At 39.4% G+C, this 24,290-nt stretch overlaps 3 protein-coding genes across 3 annotated transcripts in view; all 3 read right to left on the bottom strand.

Annotated features, from left to right (window-relative positions):
* The window catches only part of grinaa (glutamate receptor, ionotropic, N-methyl D-aspartate-associated protein 1a (glutamate binding)), a 14,821-nt gene extending 5,166 nt beyond the window's left edge, over positions 1-9,655 (bottom strand). Inside the window, exons 1-5 of the mRNA XM_010772966.1 lie at positions 9,555-9,655; positions 2,987-3,328; positions 2,247-2,362; positions 1,905-2,105; positions 1,308-1,436 (exon numbers count right to left, since the gene is read on the bottom strand). Coding sequence (XP_010771268.1) covers positions 1,308-1,436; positions 1,905-2,105; positions 2,247-2,362; positions 2,987-3,305 — 765 coding nt within the window. The 5' untranslated portion in view covers positions 3,306-3,328; positions 9,555-9,655. The remainder of the gene's footprint in view (positions 1-1,307; positions 1,437-1,904; positions 2,106-2,246; positions 2,363-2,986; positions 3,329-9,554) is intronic.
* An 852-nt stretch (positions 9,656-10,507) lies between these two features.
* Positions 10,508-20,270, bottom strand: mapk15 (mitogen-activated protein kinase 15). The gene is made up of 14 exons (XM_010772967.1): positions 19,736-20,270; positions 18,091-18,189; positions 17,941-17,970; positions 16,981-17,071; positions 16,360-16,490; positions 15,524-15,687; positions 14,621-14,760; positions 14,480-14,537; positions 13,681-13,818; positions 13,373-13,478; positions 12,900-13,215; positions 12,182-12,312; positions 11,856-12,008; positions 10,508-11,493 (listed from the first exon to the last, which is right to left on the bottom strand). The coding sequence occupies exons 1-14, from the start codon at positions 19,823-19,825 to the stop codon at positions 11,299-11,301; spliced, it is 1,842 nt and encodes a 613-aa protein (XP_010771269.1). The 5' UTR covers positions 19,826-20,270; the 3' UTR covers positions 10,508-11,298.
* Positions 20,271-22,506: 2,236 nt separating this feature from the next.
* The window catches only part of vps28 (VPS28 subunit of ESCRT-I), a 4,163-nt gene continuing 2,379 nt past the window's right edge, over positions 22,507-24,290 (bottom strand). Inside the window, exons 7-10 of the mRNA XM_010772968.1 lie at positions 23,937-24,038; positions 23,598-23,651; positions 23,426-23,517; positions 22,507-23,044 (exon numbers count right to left, since the gene is read on the bottom strand). Coding sequence (XP_010771270.1) covers positions 22,924-23,044; positions 23,426-23,517; positions 23,598-23,651; positions 23,937-24,038 — 369 coding nt within the window. The 3' untranslated portion in view covers positions 22,507-22,923. The remainder of the gene's footprint in view (positions 23,045-23,425; positions 23,518-23,597; positions 23,652-23,936; positions 24,039-24,290) is intronic.

Here is a 24,290-nt window from a genome sequence, read left to right on the forward strand (position 1 = left end):
ATGTCGTCTGGCAGACGCTGGTCGGGCTCTCGGCTCCACTTGGAAAGAAAGGAGTGTTATAGCGAGAGCGCCAAAAGTGTTGGTTTGTGTAGATTGACAGTGGTTGAGATTAGTCATTATGTGCAAAGGATATGTTTAGCAGTGATGGCAGTTTGACACTGAAGCTTCGAACGGAGCTTCAACCCTGGACTTCCTATTCCATAGAAGCAGTGCTTCGAAGCTTGCTTCAAATCACGTGACATGTGACGTCCGAAGCAGCAACTGCTTCAAATCACGTGACATGTGACGTCCGAACCAGCAACTGCTTCATTTCCTGAATGAATCAACTCACTGGTTCGCCGTCCAATCAGGTGATTCAATGCACTGCCTCGTCTCTATTCTGACAGGTGATAGGTTGAAACAGTTTCAAATTTGAGCGCTTCAACACTTTATAACCGCTCAAAACAATGCGCAATGTGTGGGTTGTTGTCGTAGTTTGCGTTGTTGCTGTTGAGTTGTTGTTGGCATTGCATTTGAATTGGATCATTATAGAGCAAGCCAGGAAGAAAGATAGGTCGTTCTGCCTCGGGAAACACTTTGAAATGTGGAGAAGTTGTGAACAAAAAGACAATGAGTAATATAAAAACAGTTCAGTAGTATAAGGAATAGATAGCCCAGTGGATAGAGTCGGCGGCCCGAATGCGGCGATGTCCTCCGCGCAGCTGGTTCAAAACCCGGAATGGATGATCTTCTAATCATTGCTTTTCAACTTTAATAACTGAAAAAAGGCCCTCTCCGCCCAATAAAATGTCCAGCACTCTCTAGTCTCTTTTCAATAACCCAATACACACAATTATCAATCTTTAATTGTAAATAGAAGATGATATTCAGTCTTAGTGTGTGTGTGTGTGCATCGAATATTTTTCAAGGCAAAGATACGTTAAACCCACTGCAGCCTTGCACTTCGCCAGGAGAGGTCGCTGTAACTGAAGCTTCGAGAAATGAACCTATTTCCGACACAATTGTCCAAGTGGTTCGACGCTTCATTCAAAGCTTCATTTTGCCATCACTAATTGTTTCCCTTTTTATACACACACATACCGGTTGTCATACTGTGAGAAAGGCCCCACATCAGCATTTTATATATGTTTTTTTAGCTTGTCTCTAAATGATAAATGCACACTGATGTCTTTGTTAATAAAAAATGCTTAGTGCGTGTGTTTTAACTAACCAGAATGAATTCCCCCATTTGCTTTTGAACCAGAGAGCTGATGTTGTCTTTAGACTTTCAATTTAATTAATACAAGCAGCTGTATGATTGCACTGACCTGTAGTGAGAAGAGCACGACCGTGAAGCAGACCACTGCAGTGATGCCCACGGCCATGATGACCGTCTCTGTGTCATAGAAGCTGGCGATCATGCCCACCATGTAGGAGAGGCTCAGGGTCAGGATGGACTGCAAGGCACAGAACACACACACGGTCACATAAACATCCTGAAGACACACTTTACATGTTGTAGATTCAGGTGAGACTAAGGAAAGGTGATTCCGACACTTCACACAGACAACAGCTCTTTAAAGAAATATTGATACAGCGGGGGTGCAAATGGACCAGTACACATCGCTAACAATTTACTTTGACCATTAGCAAACGTATACATTAAACTGCAATCAGGTGAGACTAAGGAAAGGTGGACCATAAGCAATCAAGAAAACACCTATGCAGGCTCATTATAATAGATACGTTTGGAATAACAAAGACTCACTAATGTAGAACTAGCTTATTTGACTTATTGCTCTCAGGTCTGATTACATTTTTCCTCATTCATATTGCAAACAAACTGTTTATATATCATGTAAGTAGACTTTTTACTGTTAGAAATAGACTTTTTTGTATTATTTGGCATTAGGAGTAGTTCTTACCAGTGCAATCAAGTTCCAGGGGTGCTTGCGGCGGAATTCTCCACAACAGCTGAGGGTGATCAGGGACACGAGAAAGACCACGTAGGACACATAGTATGTCCATGGATTACGTCGCACAAAGACCTTTGCTTCGTCAACAAAGGTGAAGATGGCAACAAAGGAGAAGGTGATCAGCAGCTGCACCGTGAGAACCGCGAAGACCTGGTGGGAGAAAAGATACAAAGCAGGTGAGCTGCAAAACTATTTTTTGGTGGTATTTCATATTAATGTGACTCATATTATATGTTATGTTTACTTCTTTATTAAACCCATCTAATATAGTTCATACGATAAGGGACCTACCTTTCTGATGAAGGCTTGTCGGATGGTTTTGTCCTCAAAACCAGAGTTGGTGAATTCCTCATTGTCGTAGTAATTTGGGGGAACATCACCTTGGTAACCAGGGCTGCCTGCAGGTGCTGCTGAACAACAATCACAGGACGAGAGTTTAACAACGTGCAATAAACAACTGGACATGTGTCTGAGCCGTGTTCACCACACTGTGATTGTAGCATTGATAATCTCATTGATTACCTAGTCATGTGTGTTGAGTCTGATCTAAACTGGATGTAGTTGACCTGGATAACATACACAGTTCTTCTGGCACTCACCGGCCTTTAGTTATTTTCAGTCCTTAGTCAAATGTCTTTGTTGGATTTATCACCCTCATTCTGTTTTACCTTTCTTCTTCTTTTATTTGAATATAGGTTTTAGACTTAAACTAACTGGATCAAATGCATACAATGGTACAAAACATCCATATACATGTTTTATATTTTCAGATTATATTCAACATTTTACTGAATATAGTCCTGCCAAAATGTTGCCTAGACATTCTAGACCCTGTTGTTTTTGTGTATGGAACATGATTAGGGTCAAATGACAGGATGTGCTAATGTGAAGGAGGGGAACGGCTCTATACTTCTATCCTGCTTTGTCATGGTTCATCACCTCTGTAACACATTAAGGTATCTTATAACAAAACATATGGTGGCCTAGAAAGTTTATTCATAATAGTTCAAATCTTTGGTTTCACGACTCACCCATTGGGTCACCGGCAAATCCTGGTTGTGCGGGCCCTTGCTGATAAGGCCCTTGCTGATAAGGCCCCTGGGGGTAGGGTCCCTGTGGGTAGGGCATCTGAGGGTAAGGCATCTGAGGGTAGGGGCCAGGGGCGCAACCCGGGCCTGCCTGGGCGAAGCCTGGCTGGCCGTAGCTCCCTGCTGGTGGGTACGCCCCCCCGGGGGCTTGGCTGTAGTTGGGAGGGGGCATGTCGAACCCTGGCTGAGGGGGTCCGTAGACACTGTTATGAAGTGGGTTGTTCTCACCCATAACTGGGTATCCACTCTTATCCTGGGACATGATGAGGGGGAAGGCTCACTCTGCTACAAGTACAACATAAGAGAAGAAATGAAGCAGAATTAAGATCAGTTTGCTTATACAAAGATACCTTGCCCAAACTACTTAAATATACGGTATGTTGCCCAAATATGAGTCCCAGAAGAGAGCAGAGGAAAGGTTAAGATGGTACACTATCCGAGCCAAACTGGCAGAGACACAGGCACTGCATATCCCTGATTAAAATGTGACTGGCAATCAGGAGATGCTGCAGGGAGGGAACAGAGGTATTGGGAAGAGCCATGCTTTCTGTTGCACAAAAAAACATCGAGGATTGTTAGATGTAGTTTAAAATAAGTTGGTATTATATTTTTTCCTTTTTTGTATCACAACATGACCAAACTTCTGAATCATGTGATTTACATATGAGAGTAAAAGAGAAGAAAAAATAGTGATCTATGAGTTTACGCCGTGTTATTTAACCCAACCGGAGCAAGGTATACTATCAGTCATAAAACAAGCCACAGGTTGAAGAGTCTCTACAAACACCCGAGGACAACTTCTGATGATTGTCATTTTCAATTGCTCCACGGAATATATTCCAAATATCTTTATCAATCATTTGGGTTATAAACTTCTGTGAATGACCCTGGTCTAATTGAAAATGTACACCTGTAATCACAGGCTACATTCATACCTTCATAAAACTGTTGATACTACACAGTGGTTTTAGGATTTAGCCAGACAAAGTGAACAGATGAATGGGGAAAGAGAGAAATTGAGAAGACAGCGAACAGTCACCAGAGAGATAGTGTTACCAACACGCAGGTGGTGTCTTGGTTACCAAATGTATCACTAATCCTGCCTTGACATATTGGCCATTACTGCAGTGTCCCTCCCCCCCCCCCCCCCGCCGGGCCCCTGTACATCCTGGTCAACAGGTTTCTGTGCCAGTTAAAATGGCCTCTATAGTGCTAATGGGGCATCTACATGATGAGGGACAAAGTAGAAAACAGAAATCTCTCTGCAAGTGAGATAAAGTTTTTAAGTGCTTTCAAATGTGTACAGGTTTATATAGAAGTCCTGCAGGAGAGCCTCTGCGGAGCAAGGTGGGAACCAAAAGGCATTCTCCCTTTTCAAAGGGAGTTTCAAATAAATGCTTGAGTCTGCAGCTGACAGACTTTAGAGTGGAGCATAGGTCTGTGGGGTTTAAAGGGGACATATCACAACAAGGGACAAGGCATTGTTGTTGGGTTTTTGCAATTGTATTTTTTTAGGCTTCAATCCTTGTAGTAGAGACAAATCTGAAATATCTACAGCCATATCTAAAACTAACATCAAAACAATATAGATTGATAACTAGCACTACAGTTAAGTAGTGACTGCATTTAGTACAGCTGTGCATATAATGCATGGTTATACAGACATACTCTCAGTCTTTATACTTCCTTTAAAGCACTCTACCAACAATAACAGTCCAGAAATATCCATTCAGTGGCAGATTAGAAAGCAACAAATCCAGCTAACCGTTTTATAGTCCCTCTATCTTCCTCTCTTTCCAGGCCACCCTGTAAGCGTTATGCAACAATGCTCTATTTCTAGCACATGCATCCAGACTTTGGTGCCGTCTTTACCATCTCCGTCTGTCCATCACTGGGACAGTGCAGTGAGACTGCAGACAAACATGGCGAGTGCCGGCTCTGCTTCATACTGACAGTCTTCATAAGATCATAACAGATTACAATCATTATCTGAGGAGCCAAATCCCTCCTGGCTTTCCACACAACAATGGTTATGTAAGGGGGGGCTATATATGTATAACAGTGCCATTTTGATTAACTGTAAAATCTATGTATTGATCAGGGACATTTTTACATTGAAATCGATAGTGGTTTAATACTAAAAGATCATTCTCTTGATCTCAGATGACAAATACACTTCTCAACAATTATGTAATACAAATAAGGTTTTAATTGATTGCATTAGAAAAGACGATGGAAAGAACCCGGAGATGTAACTGAATAACCCAAGAGCTCTTAACTAATCGCCTGCCTGCCTGCCTGCCTGCCTGCCACACACACACACACACACACACACACACACACACACACACACACACACACACACACACACACACACACACACACACACACACACACACACACACACACACACACACACACACACACACACACACACACACACACACACACACACACACACACACACGACTCACTCCATGTCCAAAGTCCATTGCTTGAAATGACCGTTGGACAGGGAGGGCCCTGTCTAATGTACATTTCATGCATTACGTTTGTAACTCAGGGCAGGGAAGAATTTGCCATCAATGTCAGTGCGGGGCTGCAATCACATGGAAAATAGTACAGATGTTACTGACTCTAGATCTTTACACTATTCATTTTTAGGTCTATAAAATGTCAGTAAAAATAAATGCCCATCACATTTTCCTTCAAAAAGCTTCATTTGTCCGACCAACATAACAATATCTCCCACATATTCTGTTGAATGTTAAAAATATATATATAGCAAAATACCCCCCAGGCCTTATACACATTTCCAAATTGTAGAAAAGGCTTGAGGTTATCCTGTAAGTCGTGTTCAATAGAAGTGACTTGATTGTTTTTTTAGTATGATAGATAAACAACCTAGAAACACAAAACACGGTCTAGTGAATTCCAGAAATGCGCATCAAGTGAAAACTGGTTTTGGTTCTTCAGTAAAGAACATTAAAATGAAGTGCTATCTTTAACAGACATTCACTCCAACAGTAACCACAGTCAATACAGTGTTTATTTTTATTGTAGTGAGTTTGTGCAGCTTTTCAAGCATTACGTGGCTGAATTTAAATCCTCTTAGGACAGATGCCCGACGCTAGATGGATGAGGGCATTGCCAGTGTCTCTGGCCTCTGCTGATAGCTATCGCTAGAGGAATTATGCTGGAGGGGGGTTCAGTGGGCTAGCCAGAGAGCCACGTTAACACAATTAGGCTAGCACAATACCTCGACAAACCCATACACAACATGCCATGTGCATGCCTGAGCCACACCAGGAAACCCAGTGACAAAACAGGACCAGCCACACAAAGAGGCAGGGCTTATTCAAAGTGGAGAGTTAAAATATGTGGTGTCACAAAGGGAGAGAAGTGAGAAGCTGTGATCTCTGATGGAGGGTGAGTTAAATGTAATGAAACATATATTTAAAATAATAAGTTTACAGCTTTTGAACATGCCATTTTAAAAAAAAGTAATAAACAATAACTATCCCACTGATTGTTATCAAAGATGAAATGCTGTATCACAGTCACATGAGTGATTCAATCTGTGGTAGTCGTTTTGCAACCGGTAGAGAGAAACCAGCTGATTTTCTTATCAGACCTCAAAGCACTAATGACAACTTTGAAAGTCCTGTTATGAAATCACACTGTTGGATAAATCCCCACTGAGACTCTGCCTATATCTGCCAGCCGATGCAGTCGTCTGGCTAGAGTTTGTCATTGTGACGCGCTGTGTCAGTGCGGCTCTGCTCTGTCAAACCAGCAGACACCTCGCCTGGTGACAGATGGCGGCCCTTTAGGAAGGTTAGCATAATGTGGTACCTTTGCCCAATTTAATAACCCTAAAAATGTGCAGCTGTCATAAGCTTATGTCCATACAACATATTTACAAGTTTTCCATTACAACACTTACATTTCATACATTAGTAGAACACTTTTTTGTTGAACCATTATAAGGTGACATGTTACACTAATGCTCTAATAAAAGGTGTCTAATTTATACCTAGCTTAGAGTTTGACATTAATGATGTATGTATGTAAGCAGTTGCCAATTAAAGAGGCGTTCTTAAACATACTGAAGCTTGCTTTATTTCTCTTGTCTGTTCAAAGTAAACCCTCTCAACCTTGAAAAACGAAACTATTCCAAACAGAACCGAAGTGAAGCTGCAAAAGAAAATGTGTTATCCTGATCGTATACGTTAACCCTCTTTCACACCCAGATGGTCACACAACAAGACACATCCACTAACCTCACTTATTATAAGTCTCCTCAGATTGTTCTTAAATTAAATAACCCTCGACTTTAAAAAATCCCTCACTGTGAAACTCAAGGTTTCAAGGTTTTTTATTTTGTCATACGAACATAGCTACAGTGTAGTTATGCCGATGAAAATCTTAGGTCACAGGCTTCTCCAACAGTGCAACACAATAAATAACAGATAAACAAAAAATATAGTGCAAGTAAATAGTAAATACAAAGAAAAATAGTTTTAAAAAATGAATAGTCAATAAGAGTCTATAATGACAAGTTATTGGAATGATATATTAGAGAATAGATAAATAATTACTAAGTAGCCAGATGATTGTTATGGATGTTGTTTCAGCTGTTCCAGGTGTTTAACAAGTAGAGCAAAAGTCATTAGCTCTGCATGGCATCATGCATGTCTTAAGTAACCTGCTGATAGGGAAGAACAGAAGAGGCCGTTTCAGTCAAAAGCTTTAACGTCATAAGACATAAGACATATTGTCATTGTAAGCGTTTTATACAAAGAAGTTTGGTAACTTTCAGGTGAGCCAGACATCAAGATAGAAACAAGGACAATCTATGCTAGGATTATTCCTTGGAGCCTTAATTCGCACAGACAGTCAGAACGGAAATGGGAAGAACTACAACAAAAAACATTTACAAAGGGTCAAGAGTAGCCTGTACATAACAAAGAATGTGTTGGGCTGTAGGCGGAGACAGTGATTTGGAAGTATTGGACATACATGTAGAAGGCCGATGCCTAGTATCAACAACACATTCACCACTATACAAAATGTATGGGCTGCAATATTTTCCCCAGATTAAACAGGGACAGTACTCTTTCTGGACTAATGACGACATAAATACGTGTGTATGTATGTGTGTATCTGTGGGTATTGTCACAGTTAATAACTGTTACATGTCTAATATGCTGTAATATGTCGGTGTAAAGCACTTTGAGCACGTGGAAAAGCTGGCTCTAATACAAATCATATGAATCATCGTTATTATTATTATATGACAACACCAAACCCAAATAGTAACCATTTACATAATATAAATCAGAAACTGGTCCCAACTTAATGTTTTGCATTGGAGCTCAAATAGTGAACTATCACTTGTGATCGAATAATATTCAGTTCAATATTTGTTTGGTCAGGTTACTCATTGTGGAAAGTAACTGTACACTTATCAAAGTACGTACTTAAGTCACTTTGAGTACTGTTACTTGAGTATTTCCATTTATCCTACTTGTACTTCTACTCCACTACAATTCAGAAGTAAATATTGTACTTTTACTTTAGATATACCTGGATTAAATTCACAATTAGTTGAAATTAGTTTCGCCTTAACCAGCTTGATAAACAAATCAATACATCGATCATTATAATCAAAGCATATAATAACATAATAACTACTCCTATTTTTTGTACTTTTAGTATATTTAGATACCAATACCTTTGTACTTTAGCATTTTGAATACAGGACTTGTACTTGTAAAGAGTATTCTGGCTCTTTGCTAGTTCTGTTTAAGTACAACATTTGAGTACTTCTTCCACCTTTGCTTAAAATCCACCAAAATGCAAGGGAGATAACACGTGAACATCACTCTGAACACAGAAGGTGATATGACAGCTGTTTCGAGGTTATGCAAAACAGACACATGACTCCAACATAAACATGGGCCTCGTTTTCCGGTAGCACCTGCAGCGGCCGTACATCCCTCTCTGTAGGCCTCGCCACCGCAGATAAACACTGCGACAGCGCGGTCATCTGTTACATCAAACTGACACATATAAACCCCCAAGCTAGCAACACCACCACTGTATAAAACACGGGGATAACCTGTGAGTTATAAGGCTGTAGACATGGTAAACATCAAGTATCCCGGATGTTGAATCCATCAAATAAGTATTTTTTTGGACGATGACAACAGCCTGGCCATGTTTACAGTGCTGAGCTGTCAGTTTCCTTTAAAGCAAGATATTAGTTGGCCAGTACTATCTAGATGTTACATTTTCTTTTAAAAACATCCGTTTGGTTAATTCCCCGCTCCCTCTCTTGCTGGCGTTATGTGACAGCAGACGGGATGATGCTGACCGTTGCTTACCACAGCCTGCTCGCTAGCCTCAAAAACAGGGTATTTAACGACTGACAAATAAATAAATACTTTCTACAAATAAAACACACATACCGGGCAAACGTACAACCAATAGAATTTAACACACGTACCTTTAATGTGTCAAATAGAGAGTTTCAGCCGACATTAACGCTCCCTCCTCCTCCTCCTGATCTATGTGAACAACTGGGTCGAGAACGAGAACTGCTGCTGACGTCACCACCACACGGTGTTATCACGTGGTGTGTGGGAATCTCCGCGTATTATAAAATGACAAGTTAGCTTCTCTCTGAATGACGCAGTGTTTTTCTGTGAGTGAGCAAAAAAAGGTTGTGCAGTCAAGGGTCTGTCTTGGGTTTACTAGCTAAATACTGCAACCAAGAGATCTAGATGTAACTGGAGGCAGGTGGGAGAAGTGCTCAGATCTTGTACCTATATTCAAAATGTTACAGTTCTTTGGCATCAACATAGGCTACTTAGAGTACCAAAAGTAAAGTACTCTTTATGCAGATTGGCCCAATCCAGAATAATATATGATATCTTTTGATTATAGTTATTTATGTATTAAAGTGTTATCAAAGCTGGTAAAGGTGCAGCAAGTTTGAATTACTTTGTATACTGCAGGGTAGCTTGTGAATGTTACTCCAGGTTTATCTAAGTGTTGATTATATTTCACATCATTAATCCAAATCTACATCAACTTTTGTACCTCAACTTCCCTGCAATTTTAAAGGAAATATTGAATCAACTACAATTAACTGACAGCCTACTCTATACTTTGCAGATTCAGATTATAATATAATAAATACATTATTGATGGTGTTTTATAGATTCTACAACGAGGAAGTATATATTTTTGTTTAAATTAGCCCATACCTGCTTTCAACCTTAGCACACATTTTTGTATATAATATTTTTATTCAAGTTTTAATCAGTTTTTTCAATCAAGTACCTGGAGGTCCTGTTGCGTATTGTGTGTGTTTTGGCTTGACGTGATATCATGTGTTTTGTTCAATATGTCAGGTGAAATCAAGATCATTTCCAACTCTGTTTATTATTAAACTTTATGCTGGTCTGCTGCCACAGTCACCCAAGTCTGTTTAAAATTATAAACACAAATATTTTTACTTTCTGTACACAATATGAACAAGTATTGCTTCTGAATTCACATAAAAAATACTATTTTATATTATCAATTTAAATATCTATTTGCAAACTGTACAGATATTCTGTTTTCGGCTAAAAGCAAATTGCCTAATGTGCATAAACCATTAAGGCTAAATCATGGCTTGTTTGACCCTTTTAGTGGGCCACTTCATGGGTAAGAAGTACAGTATGTCTGAGGCCATGTTGACCCTGTGTTTGCGAATGAGTTAAAAACCAATATATTTAGGAACATTTAACATGTCAATATTGACACACATTCTCTAACACATAGACAAGTAAACATTTCAACTGATAATGTGCTATAAAAGGTGCATATTACCAAAGAAATGTGTAGATGACTCCAAACTGAGTCACCTTAAAAGCTGAAGGTCTTGGGTTTGTCTGGTTAGTAATCCAACCTTGTGAGAGATGATACAGAGCGAAACATGTTGGCCTTACATAAACAAATGTTCCTGAAATGCTGGTTCAATTTGATAAACGTAATATGAATTTTACATATTTCATGGATCATGAAACACACACATCTCCAAAGAATACCATCTACATATTATACAATCAGTGTAACAGTCATCACAGTTTCGTTTTACAAGCCTTGTTTTAGTTTGCCTCGTTGCTAACATTCTATTGCAGGGCAAACTTTGTTGTGTGTTCAAACATGTGACACATATGTGACCGCTGACATGACAGCAGCTACTGGTTGTACGGGCGGCTTCGTAGCAGATTGTCCAGATCAGTCTTGTTGATCGTGCCATAGGCCTGGCAATAGCTGCCCAGTTTGGCTCGAGGGTCGCCTGCTGCGGCCACATTACAGTTACTCTGATACACTTTCTTGCTGAAGCGTGTTGGGGGCCGAGCCTCACGAACCGGAGGGTTGGAGCGCTGGTTCTGCAAGGGAAGAAAAAGAAAGTTAGACACACCTCGTTTGGCCACTCCATCTTCATATTAGTAAATTATAGAAAAAGACAATTTCCTGACTTTTCAAATGCGTCATGGGCAAAGGTGAAAAAGTGAGTGAATTCTTTAAATAAGGAGTGATAAGATTGACTTAATCATGTAAATGAGCCGTGACAAAGGGTGAAAACAATGTAAGCAATGAGGTAAGTCATAAAAGAAGTGGACAAATAAGAAAAATACAACTATTTTCATATGTTCTACCTCTAAATCAATATTTCATCATGTATAATAACCTTAAATTGCATTGTGGCATTGAGTCATATTTTAAAAGTCCTGAGGAGTGGTGGACTGACCAGGCGGGCAGATGTGACGTACAGCCCAGAGGGCAGGGAGGGCTCTTCCTTGCGAACCAGCGGGTGGTTCTGGGTTTGGTTTAAGGTCGAGGAGAAGGAGCTGGTGTGGGCCACAGGGGCGGAGCGACCACGCTGGAGAATCTGATCCATGGACTTGTGAGGGTAGTGATAAGAGAGAGCAGCATACAAAATGAGACACAGAACTAATGCGAGTAGGAAACAGTGCAAGAAGATGAAAAAAGAAAGTAAAAACAAAACAAGATCACATCACAGGCAGCAAAGGAAAACAAAACTGAACATTGAGTGAGCTGAGGTCTGTTGATTACTTCATCAGTGTTGCTGCCCTCTGTTGGTGATGTTGTTGCACTTCCATTACTGGTCGGTCCCACGTGTTTCCTGCCTGCTGCAGTGGAGAAGCCGTGATGAGGAGGACCAGCCGGACTCCGGACAAAAGCATCTGAATAAAACAAAGAGGAAGCTGTGTTTTCTATCTGAAGGTATGTATTAATAGTGTGTGTTTGAGACCCAAATACCAAAAACAACATTCTTTTTATATGTTATGTTAACCCCAACCCCAGCTCCCTTAAGTACACAGGGGACATGGAGGTGACATTATTCAGGTCTTTACGCTTGTTCACAGAATATATAATACCACACCGAGCCTGTAATCCACTTTTGGAATAATGGGTTTAAGGACAACTTAGAGATGTCTCCAAAAGAGAACAAATCATTTTATACTTTGGGTTTTAAAAGTGTAGGAGGATATAGAGCAGGATCTTTTGAATAATTATAAAGCTGCATTGTGAACTTGTGAAACAATTGTTACTTTAAACAAGCATACAAAACATTTAATCAAATTACAAATCTTCCCAGTATTTAATACCCTGTGCTATGAACATATTGTATAATAATAATAGTAATAATTCATGGGATTTGTATAGCGCTTTTCCCAATACTCAGAGACACTTTACATACAATTAAAAGTAACAAAGTACTGAGGTTCAATCCCCAGCCCTGTTTGGAGAACAAGTAATTCAGACATACTTGGGGCATGTGTGATGGGGTTGTAGGTGAGTTTTCCCAAACCGTCGGGACTCGATAAGGGACTCCTCTTCTCCACAGCAGGCGGGGTTGACACGGGCGCAGGTTCAGGGACGGCTGTTTGTAAAGGCTCTGGGTTTGACTCTTCAGTCTTTACGTGTTGTGTTTCCCCCTTATGGTCATTGTCCCCACTCACTTTGACTAGTCCCTTCTCTACTTTCTCCTTCACATTGGGCTTCTCAACGCTTCTGACAGAGCGTCCGTCCTTTGGTTGGATTAGCCTCAGCATCCCCTGATTAGTTCTCCTCTCCAGCATCATCTGCAGGTAGAGAGGAGGATCATTGGGTTTAATCACTGTGATCAGACCAAAGGTCAAAATGATTTTTTTGCAATACACTTCTTTTTGCAATATGGCCTACTGTGTAAAGATTACATTGTTGTTGTTTCCTTCTGAACCTTTCAAACTCATTTTGTACCTCATAAAGTGTGTTGCGGTACTGAACCACAGATAGTTGTACATCATCATCCACTGGAAGCACGACATCGTAGTTAAGGGCGGGCTCCTTGGCTGGATTGTGAAACCTCCAGAGATAGAAATGATAGTAAGTGAAAGCACCAAATGGTAATATGCTCCTATTATTTAAATACTTATTTCAATTTAGCACGGGCAGAAAAACAAACTATCGATTTTACTATCGAAAACACATATCTCTCAATCATTTTGCTGTAAGGAAAACCACAGTTACTTATCCATCAATGAATTGGAATTCTTGATCTTTAATACCTGGCTACATATGGGTGTTGCAGGGCTTGCTCAGCGGTCAGTCGCTTGTCTGGGTTGAAAACGAGCAAACCTCTCAACAGGTCCAGAGCATCTGGAGGCACAGAAGGCTGGAGAAGATCCTCCAAAGGCACCTGTGGTCTGGGGAAGGAAGGAAGAGCCATATTTAAACCTTTTTTTTGGATGTTTAGCATTGTGTACTATTATTTTAAAAAAAGATTACAAATAATGAGATGTCTCAGAAGGAGAAACATTGTCTTTTGTATTCCATGCATCCATCTTATCAAAACCATACTGTACACTTAATGCAATGAAATCTCACAAACCTTGTTCATAAATGTTGTTAAGAAAGCACCAGGACGAAGAAACTCAGTTGAGAGGAGAATTTTGAGGTGTCAATATTTAACTAAGAAGAGTAAAAGATGGATACATAAGAATACTGCTACTTTTAAAATATAGCAAAGCTTTGGAGATTATTCAAGCAAACAATCTGACTCTCCCTGTTCTTCTCATTTCTCTGCAACAAACAAGGTGGTGTTTCACAGCTGTCATTGCTTAGTTTATGATGCTGCTTTGTCACTGTTGCGTCATTGCACCTCTGCAATAATCGAAGCTGCTGCTCTCAGAGCGTGTTATCAGCCCCCCTCCCCCGCTCTTGAAAGCCCTGATAATAATCTTCAAAGTGGAAGGAAGGAAATGTGTTAGTGTTACTAACAAAACTAGCTCTATACCAGGAGTTACAAGTTGAGAAAAGACTAGGCAGGATTATTAAATCACAAAATAATACAAAACGTTTTCTTACTTTAGTAACATTCTCTGAATCACTGAGGATCCATATTCAGACTTGATTGCTAGAATATCTGAAAAGGAAATTGCATTTAATGAATTCATAGTGAAGATTGCAGTCCTTTACTGAAAGTGCAGTGTGGGTGTTTTGAATCACCTTCTGGGCTGGGGTGGGGTATGGTGGTCATGATCTTCTCTATCTGGTTGATGGTGGACGTCCCAGGGAACAGCGCTTCCCCCAGCAGCATTTCTCCCAGGATACAGCCGAGGCTCCACATGTCCACACCTTTAGTGTACCTTTGGACAAGATGTACTTCTCAAAGTCTGGTACACTCATAACTACACACACACAGTTCAGTCATTGGAATTCACTTGGTTTAGAGGTACATTTTTCCCCCAGATCAAAATACATTTATTTCTTTTTACCTGTAGCACTATTAATCCATTTAAAATGAGTATTTGAGTGAGTTGCCGAATGTCTGAGTTATCAGTCATAGAAATTACAACCCCAAGGTGCATCACCTCGCAGAAGTAATGTGTGCATCTACACTTGGGTGAGAGGCTTGGATAAGAGTGAGATCATTCTTTGATATGTAGAAAGAAAAGTAGTTCCTATATTAAACTGTTTGTTGATTATCTTAAGTAAAGGGGTCACACCATGAACTATGTTTGGAATGTAGAGCAGTGTAGTGCTCTGTAGATATTTGAAAGGCAGATATCTTAATTTCTGATATTGCCAACATAAACAAAACTAACAACAAAACCATTAAGATGATAAAAAGCACTACAGGTGAGAGGAAATTATGTATTTTTTTATTTTGGGTCAACTGTCCTTTAAAACCACTGCTGTGAAGAACAAGCAGACCCAAGCAGATACTGAACCCCAAATCCCAATGCTCGACTCATGGCATGGCCAACAGTGTGTGTAAGTGTGTGTTCATCTCTCCTGCAGAGCAGGTGGCCCCTTGTATAAAAGCCTCTGTATGAATGTGTGTGAATGCTGACATGTGTTGGAATAAGCGCCTAAAGTGGTCGACACATCACTCATCACAGTTGATACCTTGTGGACCCCAGCAGGATCTCAGGAGCTCGGTACCACCGCGTCGCCACGTACTCCGTCAGCGCTGGATTCCCACTGTCCTCTTGGATCTGATTGAGCGATCTGGCCAAGCCGAAATCACACAGCTTGACTACACAGTCGGTGTCCAGCAACACGTTGGATGGCTGTGGGAAACACAGACAAGAGAAACATTCTTCACAGGGACAATAATAGTTCAGTTTTCACGTATTTACAGAGAGGTTAATTCAAGCAGCTTGACCATGATATGAAAACAGTGAAAAGAGATGCAACAACAGACAACTGGCAGAAAGAAGGAAGGAAATTCTAGTCAGTTCGAAACAGAGGATATTATAGTGTCAGCTGATTTTCCGCAGACTAGCAAGTCTTACAGAATGTGTTAACATAAACAGTATTTTGGACTTAAGTAATGGCTTGGATTTGCATAGGAGTTGAGAAAATGCCAAACAGTTATTGATTCCTACCCCTCCCCTTTTTCTACTGGGTTGAACATAAAAAGGAATTTGAAGAAGTCAAATAAAAGAAGACCTCAAACCAGAAATGTATGAAAGTGACTACAGGCCAAAAAATAGTTTGTATATTTTCTTATCTAGATTAATTTAATTCACTAAAGAATTTGCATTAGATAATGCCTCATTTGCATTTTAAACATACATTTTCAGAACACTTGTGATATAACAAATAATTGTATTAATGTAACCTGTAAGTAATCAACTGTAATGTCTCCCTTCATGAAAAAGTAATCAACTACCACAAAAGAAGATAAAGGAAAATGCATTCGGGCCTGTTGCTTAATATTCTCCACCTGCCTACTGTACCTTATGGTCCCTGTGGATAACATTTCCTGAGTGTAGGTATTTGATGGCTTTGAAGAGCTGGTACATCACATAACGTTTGTGGATGTCCTTCAGAAGGGTGCCTTTCTTTATCACTGCATGCAGGTCGGTATCTGTTACAAGCAGGAAAAAAAATTGATTATAACAATATGACTGTTATAGTAACACAAATGGATGAATTGTGAATCCAGGCTTCTCCGAATTAAAATACACAATCATTTTAGCAAAGTATTGTAATTTAAGTGCCAGGGAGAAACAGTGGAGGTCTGTGCTGAATGCTGCTGTATTCATGGTTTATACTGCAGAGAAGGGCGAGGCCAGTGTGTGGACTCAGCAGTAAGACAGTGCAGCCAGCCAAACACACACACACACACGCACGTACGCACGCACGCACGCGCGCGCACGCATGCACGCACACACGCACGCACACACACACACACACACACACACAAACACACACACACACACACACACACACATACACACACCTTTTCAGGGCCAAGTTAAACTAATAAGCGCTTCTGTAATCTTTACTGTTCCCTTATTGCGTCAAAGCATCAGACGATTCTTTCTTGAAGTGTACAAAACTTCCCAAACACTCACCCATATACTCAAAGATAAGATAAATGTCTTTATCATTTTGAGCTCTGACGACATTTAGAAGTTGGACGATGTTGGGATGATCGCCAAACTCCTGTAACAGAAAGGGGCGATGTAGTAACAGAAGCAACAGTTTCAGACTAATAATGATGACTGGCGCTTTTTGTGTAAAGGTTGTGAAAACAACAAGTTACATAATGGTCACTATAAAACCCATTACAACAACACTGGAATTTTACTGAAACTTAACAACAGCTGATTAAGGGGCCAGAAACACAGCTGAAGGTCACATGGATGTAGGTCAGCAAATAAATACTCAAGGATATGTTACATAAGGAAATCAAAGTAAAAGGTAGAAATCAATATTTGTGTTAATATTCCTAGATTTTGATTTGAATTTCTAAACACAATCATGTATTGTCACTATAATCTGTTTAATATCTGTGAATGGCGGTGAATCATTGTGTATAAATGGAGATGAGCATTTACACAACAAGGTGCTGAATGTATATCATTGTCTGGCTCAATAAAATGATAATATTAAGATATTTTATGATCTTAGGAAATGTTAAAAGAAATAAAGATATACACGTAAGTGATAAGGGAACATTGTCGCTGGTCATTGCCATTGACCTTGAGGATATTAAGAAAACTGAAGTCTCTGCTGCTGTTTGGTTTTTACCCCAGTGTGTCCCCAGCAGTGTCATTGCTCAATGGTTTGCACACAGTAAACTAAACAGCTGCAAATTCAGTTCAGAAACCTTTCCAGTATGTTCCTGCCTATAAAGCAATCAGCTGTGACGTAACATTAATGGAAAAATAAACAGTGCTGTGCTGATTAAGAAAGGCATGGTACAACTACTGTAGCAGTATCAGCATACATACCTTCAATAAAAAAACTATTTACAGTAAACGTTTTTGGAGTTAAATTCAAGAGAATGATAGTATGATGATAATTGTTACCTGGAGGAACATGATTTCCCTGAATGTCCGCTGCAAAAGAAAAGAAAAGTACAATTAGGATGTGAACTTTAAAAGGACACACAAGCCTCCTGCTCTATTTAATCATTAGCCAATCTTATCTTTCTATTAAAAAGGTCATCAAGCACTCACCTGGGCATCCGTCCTGTTCCTGAAGGCGTCAAAGATCTTCTTCACGGCCACGATCTCGCCTGTTTGTCTGTCAACAGCTTTCCATACAATGCCATAAGCCTGAGAGAGACACAACATGGTAACATCAGATCGCCATGCATGAGGAGGATGATATTCTGTCACACATTAATATTGTTTTCAACTGCATAAGTAAAGGAAACATATTAAAAGTGGTTCAAAAGTCATTATTGCACCACTTTTAATATGTGGCTTGTGTAAATGTGTAACTTTTAATTATAAAACATGTCAAATGCACATCTGATCACAAAAATGTGAGGACATGACCTCTGTGCCCTCAATAGTAGCAATGACGAAAAATCCATTGTGAAAGGAGAGTTAGGGTGCGGATAAAGGCGATGAAGTGAAGCATAACAGAGGCAGCAGTGATGCAGGTCACTCTTATTGTAACTAAACTAAATATACGTGAAACTAGTTCACTTGTATTTTATATTAGTTTTGTTGTTCTTGCACTATTTTTTATTATTTTATTGTTTTATGCCTCTCAGGTCTTCTGGGACGGGTCAGAACTAAACATGGAGAAGCACTTAAGATATTCATAGCCATGACTACACTGGAGCTGCTGTGCATATGAAAATAAAACCTTTGGATCTTGAAGCCAAACAGTGCTTCTAATTATAGGTACCTGAAGCACAACATGAAAGGATGCCAGTATCAAAGCAGACAAGGTTAAACAGCATGAGTCACCTCCGCCTTCAGGACAGGTGTGTGCAGTTAGCCAATAACACTTGTGTACGTGTCAGTCACCACCTGGTCATTGTACACAGCAGAGCAGCAATTTGTGAGTCTCTGTGGACAGTTTATGGAAAGAAACCAAGCTACGAATAGTCCTGTGGCAAGAAGGAAAACAGAGACGGGTTGCACTCTGAAGGGAATAAGTGTCCTCACACAACAGCTGATCTGCAAAGAAAGACTTTATCGTAAATAAACCTTTCATTGCAACATCATGGAGAGATTTAAGTCTGAATAATTTCAGGAATGTGTCTTAAACGGGGTTTAAAAATGTGGTAAACATTAATGTACAGGTGCCCAGCAGGTTGTTGTGAACAGGTTGTTGGTATAATCAGCATTGAAAGCGTTTGGCAACTCATAAAACCTTTTTGCAATAAGGAGTTGTGTATTACATTTACGAAAGTACTGCACTTTGTACTTCTACTCCATTACAGTTCAGAGGCAAATCCTGTACTTTTACTCTACAACACTTATGTAATACCTTTAGTTACTTACTTTGATGTTTAATATACAACACTTATAAGACTTTAGTTACACCTGGTAACATTCACTGGATACCCTACAAAATAAATACATTTAGCTGCACCTATAGCAGCTTTGATAAACACATTAATGCATCAATAATTATAATCAACACATATCCTATATTGTTCTGAAGGGGGACAGTTTGCATAATGACTACTTTTACTTATAGTACTTTAAGTATATTTTGATGCTAATACTTTTACAGTAACATGTTGTACTTTGTTTTAACTTATGTGCAATATCTGAGTACTTCTTCCACCTCTGGCCAGGGGTAAATAAATACACGTTTCCATTTTGAATCTAGTAAATGAAGAGGCAGAAAGTCACTCACCCCTTTTCCAAGTCTCTTCTTGATTTCATACTTGAGAGAAATGTGGTCCTCCACCTCAGAAACGTTTGTTGATTGATATTTTTTGCTCATTTTTTAACAATCCTCTTGCTCATGCAGAAAGCATTTCCACACTCTTTGATTATTCCTGAAAAAGATCTTGAATTCTCGGAAAACAGTAGTTAACACCGTTGGCGGAAGTGAATGAATGGTAAAGCGAGTTACTTCAGAGACTTGTGTTGATTTCCATAAAAAAAAAAAAACGTTTTTCTGCAGGCTAGTTCTGTATTTTATCCAGCAGCGACATGATAATCCACAAAGTGCTGTCAGACATCGCGTCGCTTACTGTTTAACTATCACCGTCGGTCGAGAAGCAGCAGGTTAGTTTTTAACTCAATTAAGTGACTGATACATATAATTTGTACTGTACAAAATGTGTTGTTATTTGTGAAGGTGATATTTAATTATCTCCGCAAGTTTTGATACTCCCCTCCTCTGCTAATGCAAACTGACTAAAACGTACACGTTTGTCTCTACTTGTCGTCCTGGTAACGCTGCTGTCTGGTTTCTTAAAGGAGCCGCAGCATAAAATGCTACCCAGACACAGGGGCCAAAAGTGTCACGTCCTTATCCAAAAACTGTCAGTCACTTCAAGAGAAATTAACACAAATACATAAAACCACTACAAAGCGAAACAAACTAACTTCAGAGAGATACAACTTTACTCAAAAAAGATGTCAACACAAAGTGTGTTACACAATCACAAAGAGCAAAGAAATGACCACGAACAGACCACAAAAAAACCCAACAAGACTACAACGACACGCAAAGCAACTGCAAAATGACATAAAATACCTAAGAAGGGCTAAAAAAAAAAAACTTACAGAGGTATACCAATAACAAAAAGAGACATACAAGATGTATCGGAAAAATTGACGACCAGCCACATTGATAAATAATTAGCTCAAAGAAACACAAAATGAGCTCAAACGCTCAAAGAGGCAAAGCAACCACAAATAATCCAAAATAGACACACAGCAACTACGAAGAGACAAAGAAAGGCCACAATAGAGCTATCCACAGAAAGATCTGTAACATACACCATAAAAAAAGGCTTGTTTGTCTTTGCTTTATTGTATAAGAGGTGTTAGGGGCCGGCCATGGGACATCTGGTGTGATCAAGGAGATTAGTACTATACAAAATGGGTGAGGCAATGGGATTATAGAAAGACCGTAGTTATGTTTGTACACTTTTGCATCATGCAAAGTGTTTTGCAAACTTGTTTTCAAGTTAATAGCACTGCCTGGTATCTGTTTGACTGCTTTTCCAGTTTCGACTTTAGCTCACTGGGACCTGTCCTCACAAGTAATGAACAATAAGGTGCTTCAACTATGTCCATGGTCAACAATGGATAACCCATAATACAATGTGACTTCAGAGAGAAACAGTAGTTGAAGTAAATGATTAACCTTGAAATAAAAACTGATAAACATGCAAAAAGGCAATTAAAACAGTAAAGATTAGACCTTTGCCATTTCATCTTTTCATGGGAGACTTCGACTTTATGAAATCCTGACTTTCGAACTGTTGCTAATAAAAGCTGCTACTGAGTTGAATTATGGGAAATGTAGGAGTCATTCTTTCTGGGGTTAAATCAGGTCATCTCAACCACTGCTGTATCAATTTTAACTTTGTTTCTTACATGGTTCGGCAAGTTCCTCAAATAAGCTGCTGGAGTACCCTCTTAGGAGGAACAAAATGGAAATGGTAAAGGTTACCATTTATATATGGCCTTTCTAAATGTATTAAAGACTCAAAGCACTTTACAACCAAAGCCAAGACATACATTGACACAGAAAAAAAAAATCACACACAATCACTAGTGGCTTAGTGATCGGGAGCAATTTGGGGTTCAGAATCTTGACCTAGGAAATTGCAGGGTCCATGTTTCAAACCGCCAACATTAAAGCAACCGGTCCAGAGCCACAGCTGCCCAGTATAATCAAAATAACATCTCGTTGAATAAGCCGTACAGCAAGTACTATTTAGTCCCTTCACATTTCTTAATATCCTGACGCCTGCCCTCTTGGAACATTTCTTAAGATGTCACATAAGATGTTAAATATTTTACACAGTCTAAAGACAAAACTTTGAACAAATCACACAACAAAGATGGAGGTAGATTTTTCATTTTTATTTCTAAAAAGGTGTTACATGCTCTTATTTAAAATCAAAACTATTATTTACAATGATAATTCTTAATAAATATGTTTTCCCTAATGATGTTTGAGGGTTGAAACATATTTCGCAAGCAAAATGAAGAGGGGGTGTGTCCACCTCGCTTTACCTACTTCATGTGGCCAGCCCTCACTTGTAAAGGAAATATGGATTAGGTTTGTTAACAGAAAAAAGGGCTAGAAAATGTACACAAACAACTTCTTCCATCAACATTTCAATATAAGTATTAATCTGAAGTGCAGTTTAACATTAAAGTCCATAAATTATTAAAGCTGCATTCCTTTTCTATTAACTGAGAGACTAAGTATGTCAGCTTCAGAACCTGCAGGTCCTGCATTAAAATTGATAGAAAAACAAAATGTAATACAGAACAGAAAATGCTAATCCGACCCTAAGTGGCCGGCAGTGGATAGAATTAAGGTACCAAAAAGAAACGAATATATATTTATCTTTCCAATGAGAAAGGCTTTGGCTGTTGCAGCCTTTTCTTAATCTGCAGACTTTGCCCGTAATAATTGTATCATGCTTCTTTGTTGGTGCTCTGCAAAAGTATAAAATTAGACCTTTTTGATATTACAGTACAAAGTTAGAAGTAAACTGTTTTGTCCAGAGCAGAATTTACAGCCAATGTTAAAGGTTTTTTCACACAAGTTTGGGTAGAAAAGAGGCCAATGGAGTGTCTCACAGCACAGATTAAACCTGGGGGGCAAGGCTGCAGGCATCATGATGTCCCAGACACTGAAGTACACGAGGCGAGGAGTTTGAATAGTACACAATATGAATAAAAAGGACATACGAAAAGAAATGGGCTGATGTGAGACAGATCTAGACCCCGTCCAGATCTGAACCTGCCCCATCAATAGCCAGAAGGAGAAGGAAGAGTGTTTTTTTTTAACTTAATAGATATTAGAGTCAGAATTTCAGACAGGTGGATCGATGATGGGCCGAGGCTTTAGGAGGAGTGGAGGAAGCGGTTGAAGGCATTGTAAGCCGACTCCAGATCAAACAGCATCTGGCGCACCTGATTATCATCCAACTCGTCTGAGGCCGACATGCTGCTGAGGGTGGCCAGCCTGAGGAGAAAACACAACAACCGTTTGTTAAGACTTATCACAGACTGGCCTACGTTTAGCACTACTGGTTTAACTTATACAAGCAGTCAAGGAAATTGTCCACTTGTTGATATCCATTAAATAAGTTTTATAACTAGGTTTAAGAAAAGAATCTCCCTTTGCATAAATATATTAAAGCACGTCTTGACTTGTTCACTACCTCTTTGACAAAAAGCCCAAAAAACCAAAACGGATTTACATAGTAAATATGCAGTTACTATTGGGATTTACTAAGTGTCTGTTTAGGTATCAACCCCAAAGACGCTTCAACTAAATAAACATTACATTTCGCATAACCTACTCATAAGGAGACCAAATAATAGAATACATGTCAAGACTCACCAGAGGCTGACTTTGTCCTTAGCCTCTGAGTCTGGAGGCATGTTGCTCATTCTGTTCATGGTTTCCATCAGCTCCCTAAGGTCTGGCTGGATCTGGACCAATAGAAAATAATCAGTATCACAGTAGTTTCTAAAAGGTTTATTACACTTTTATACTTTTTTGTTGTATTTACCTCATCCATGGCCCTGATCTCCAGTCTGAGCTTGTCCATCACAGTGATGAAGAGCTGAAAGAGAAGGTGACGAACAATGAGACTTGCACATTCATCAACAAGAAAACAGAGCACATTCTTTGCTAAAAATCCAACCGTCTATCAGCCAATTATATTGGTAGATAAAAGCTGGCCGTTGATACGACTGGATGAGCCAAATTAAGTGTAACCACTTCAACCACTGAGTGCTTGAGCTGAAAACACTAAATAATTTCATAAACAAACATTTTTTATCATGGCACACTTCCAAAATAAGCCTCCTGTTGGAGTTTAATATGACGGAGAGCAGAGAGGACGTACAGAAACTATATCTGCAATGCAGCGGTTCAGGTTGCCCTTGTCATCCTTGATGGTGATTGGCCGGTCCTCCTTAATCCTTTCCATGGCTAGTGGGCAGTCGAGCTATGAAAGAAAATAAAAAAGTTACATTTTGACGAAGAAAAATATAGGAAAACTATAAATCATAGAGTAGTAGTATATACCTATATATACGTCTATAGTAGTATATACCATTATACTATATACGGGTAATATATATAGAGCTACGTGATGAGTAGTACTAGTCTTATATATATGAACTGCAATTGTCAAGCCGCGTTCTAATTGCCATTGGAACAATGTTCACACTCGTCCTAATTATGTCTTGCATCAATT

This window comes from Notothenia coriiceps, unplaced genomic scaffold (genome assembly GCF_000735185.1).
Source record: "Notothenia coriiceps isolate Sejong01 unplaced genomic scaffold, NC01 NC01_scaffold00011851, whole genome shotgun sequence".
Taxonomy (NCBI): domain Eukaryota; kingdom Metazoa; phylum Chordata; class Actinopteri; order Perciformes; family Nototheniidae; genus Notothenia; species Notothenia coriiceps.

Bases quoted from the DNA above. Each gene is read 5' to 3' on its own strand.
- mapk15 (XM_010772967.1), bottom strand. From the start codon at position 19,825: ATGAGCAAAAAATATCAATCAACAAACGTTTCTGAGGTGGAGGACCAC. The intron at 13,216-13,372 runs GTACAAAATGAG...CTCTACCTGCAG, and splicing joins ACCGCAACACACTTTATGAG to ATGATGCTGGAGAGGAGAAC. The intron at 11,494-11,855 runs GTCAGTCCACCA...CTTCCCTTGCAG, and splicing joins ACGTCACATCTGCCCGCCTG to AACCAGCGCTCCAACCCTCC.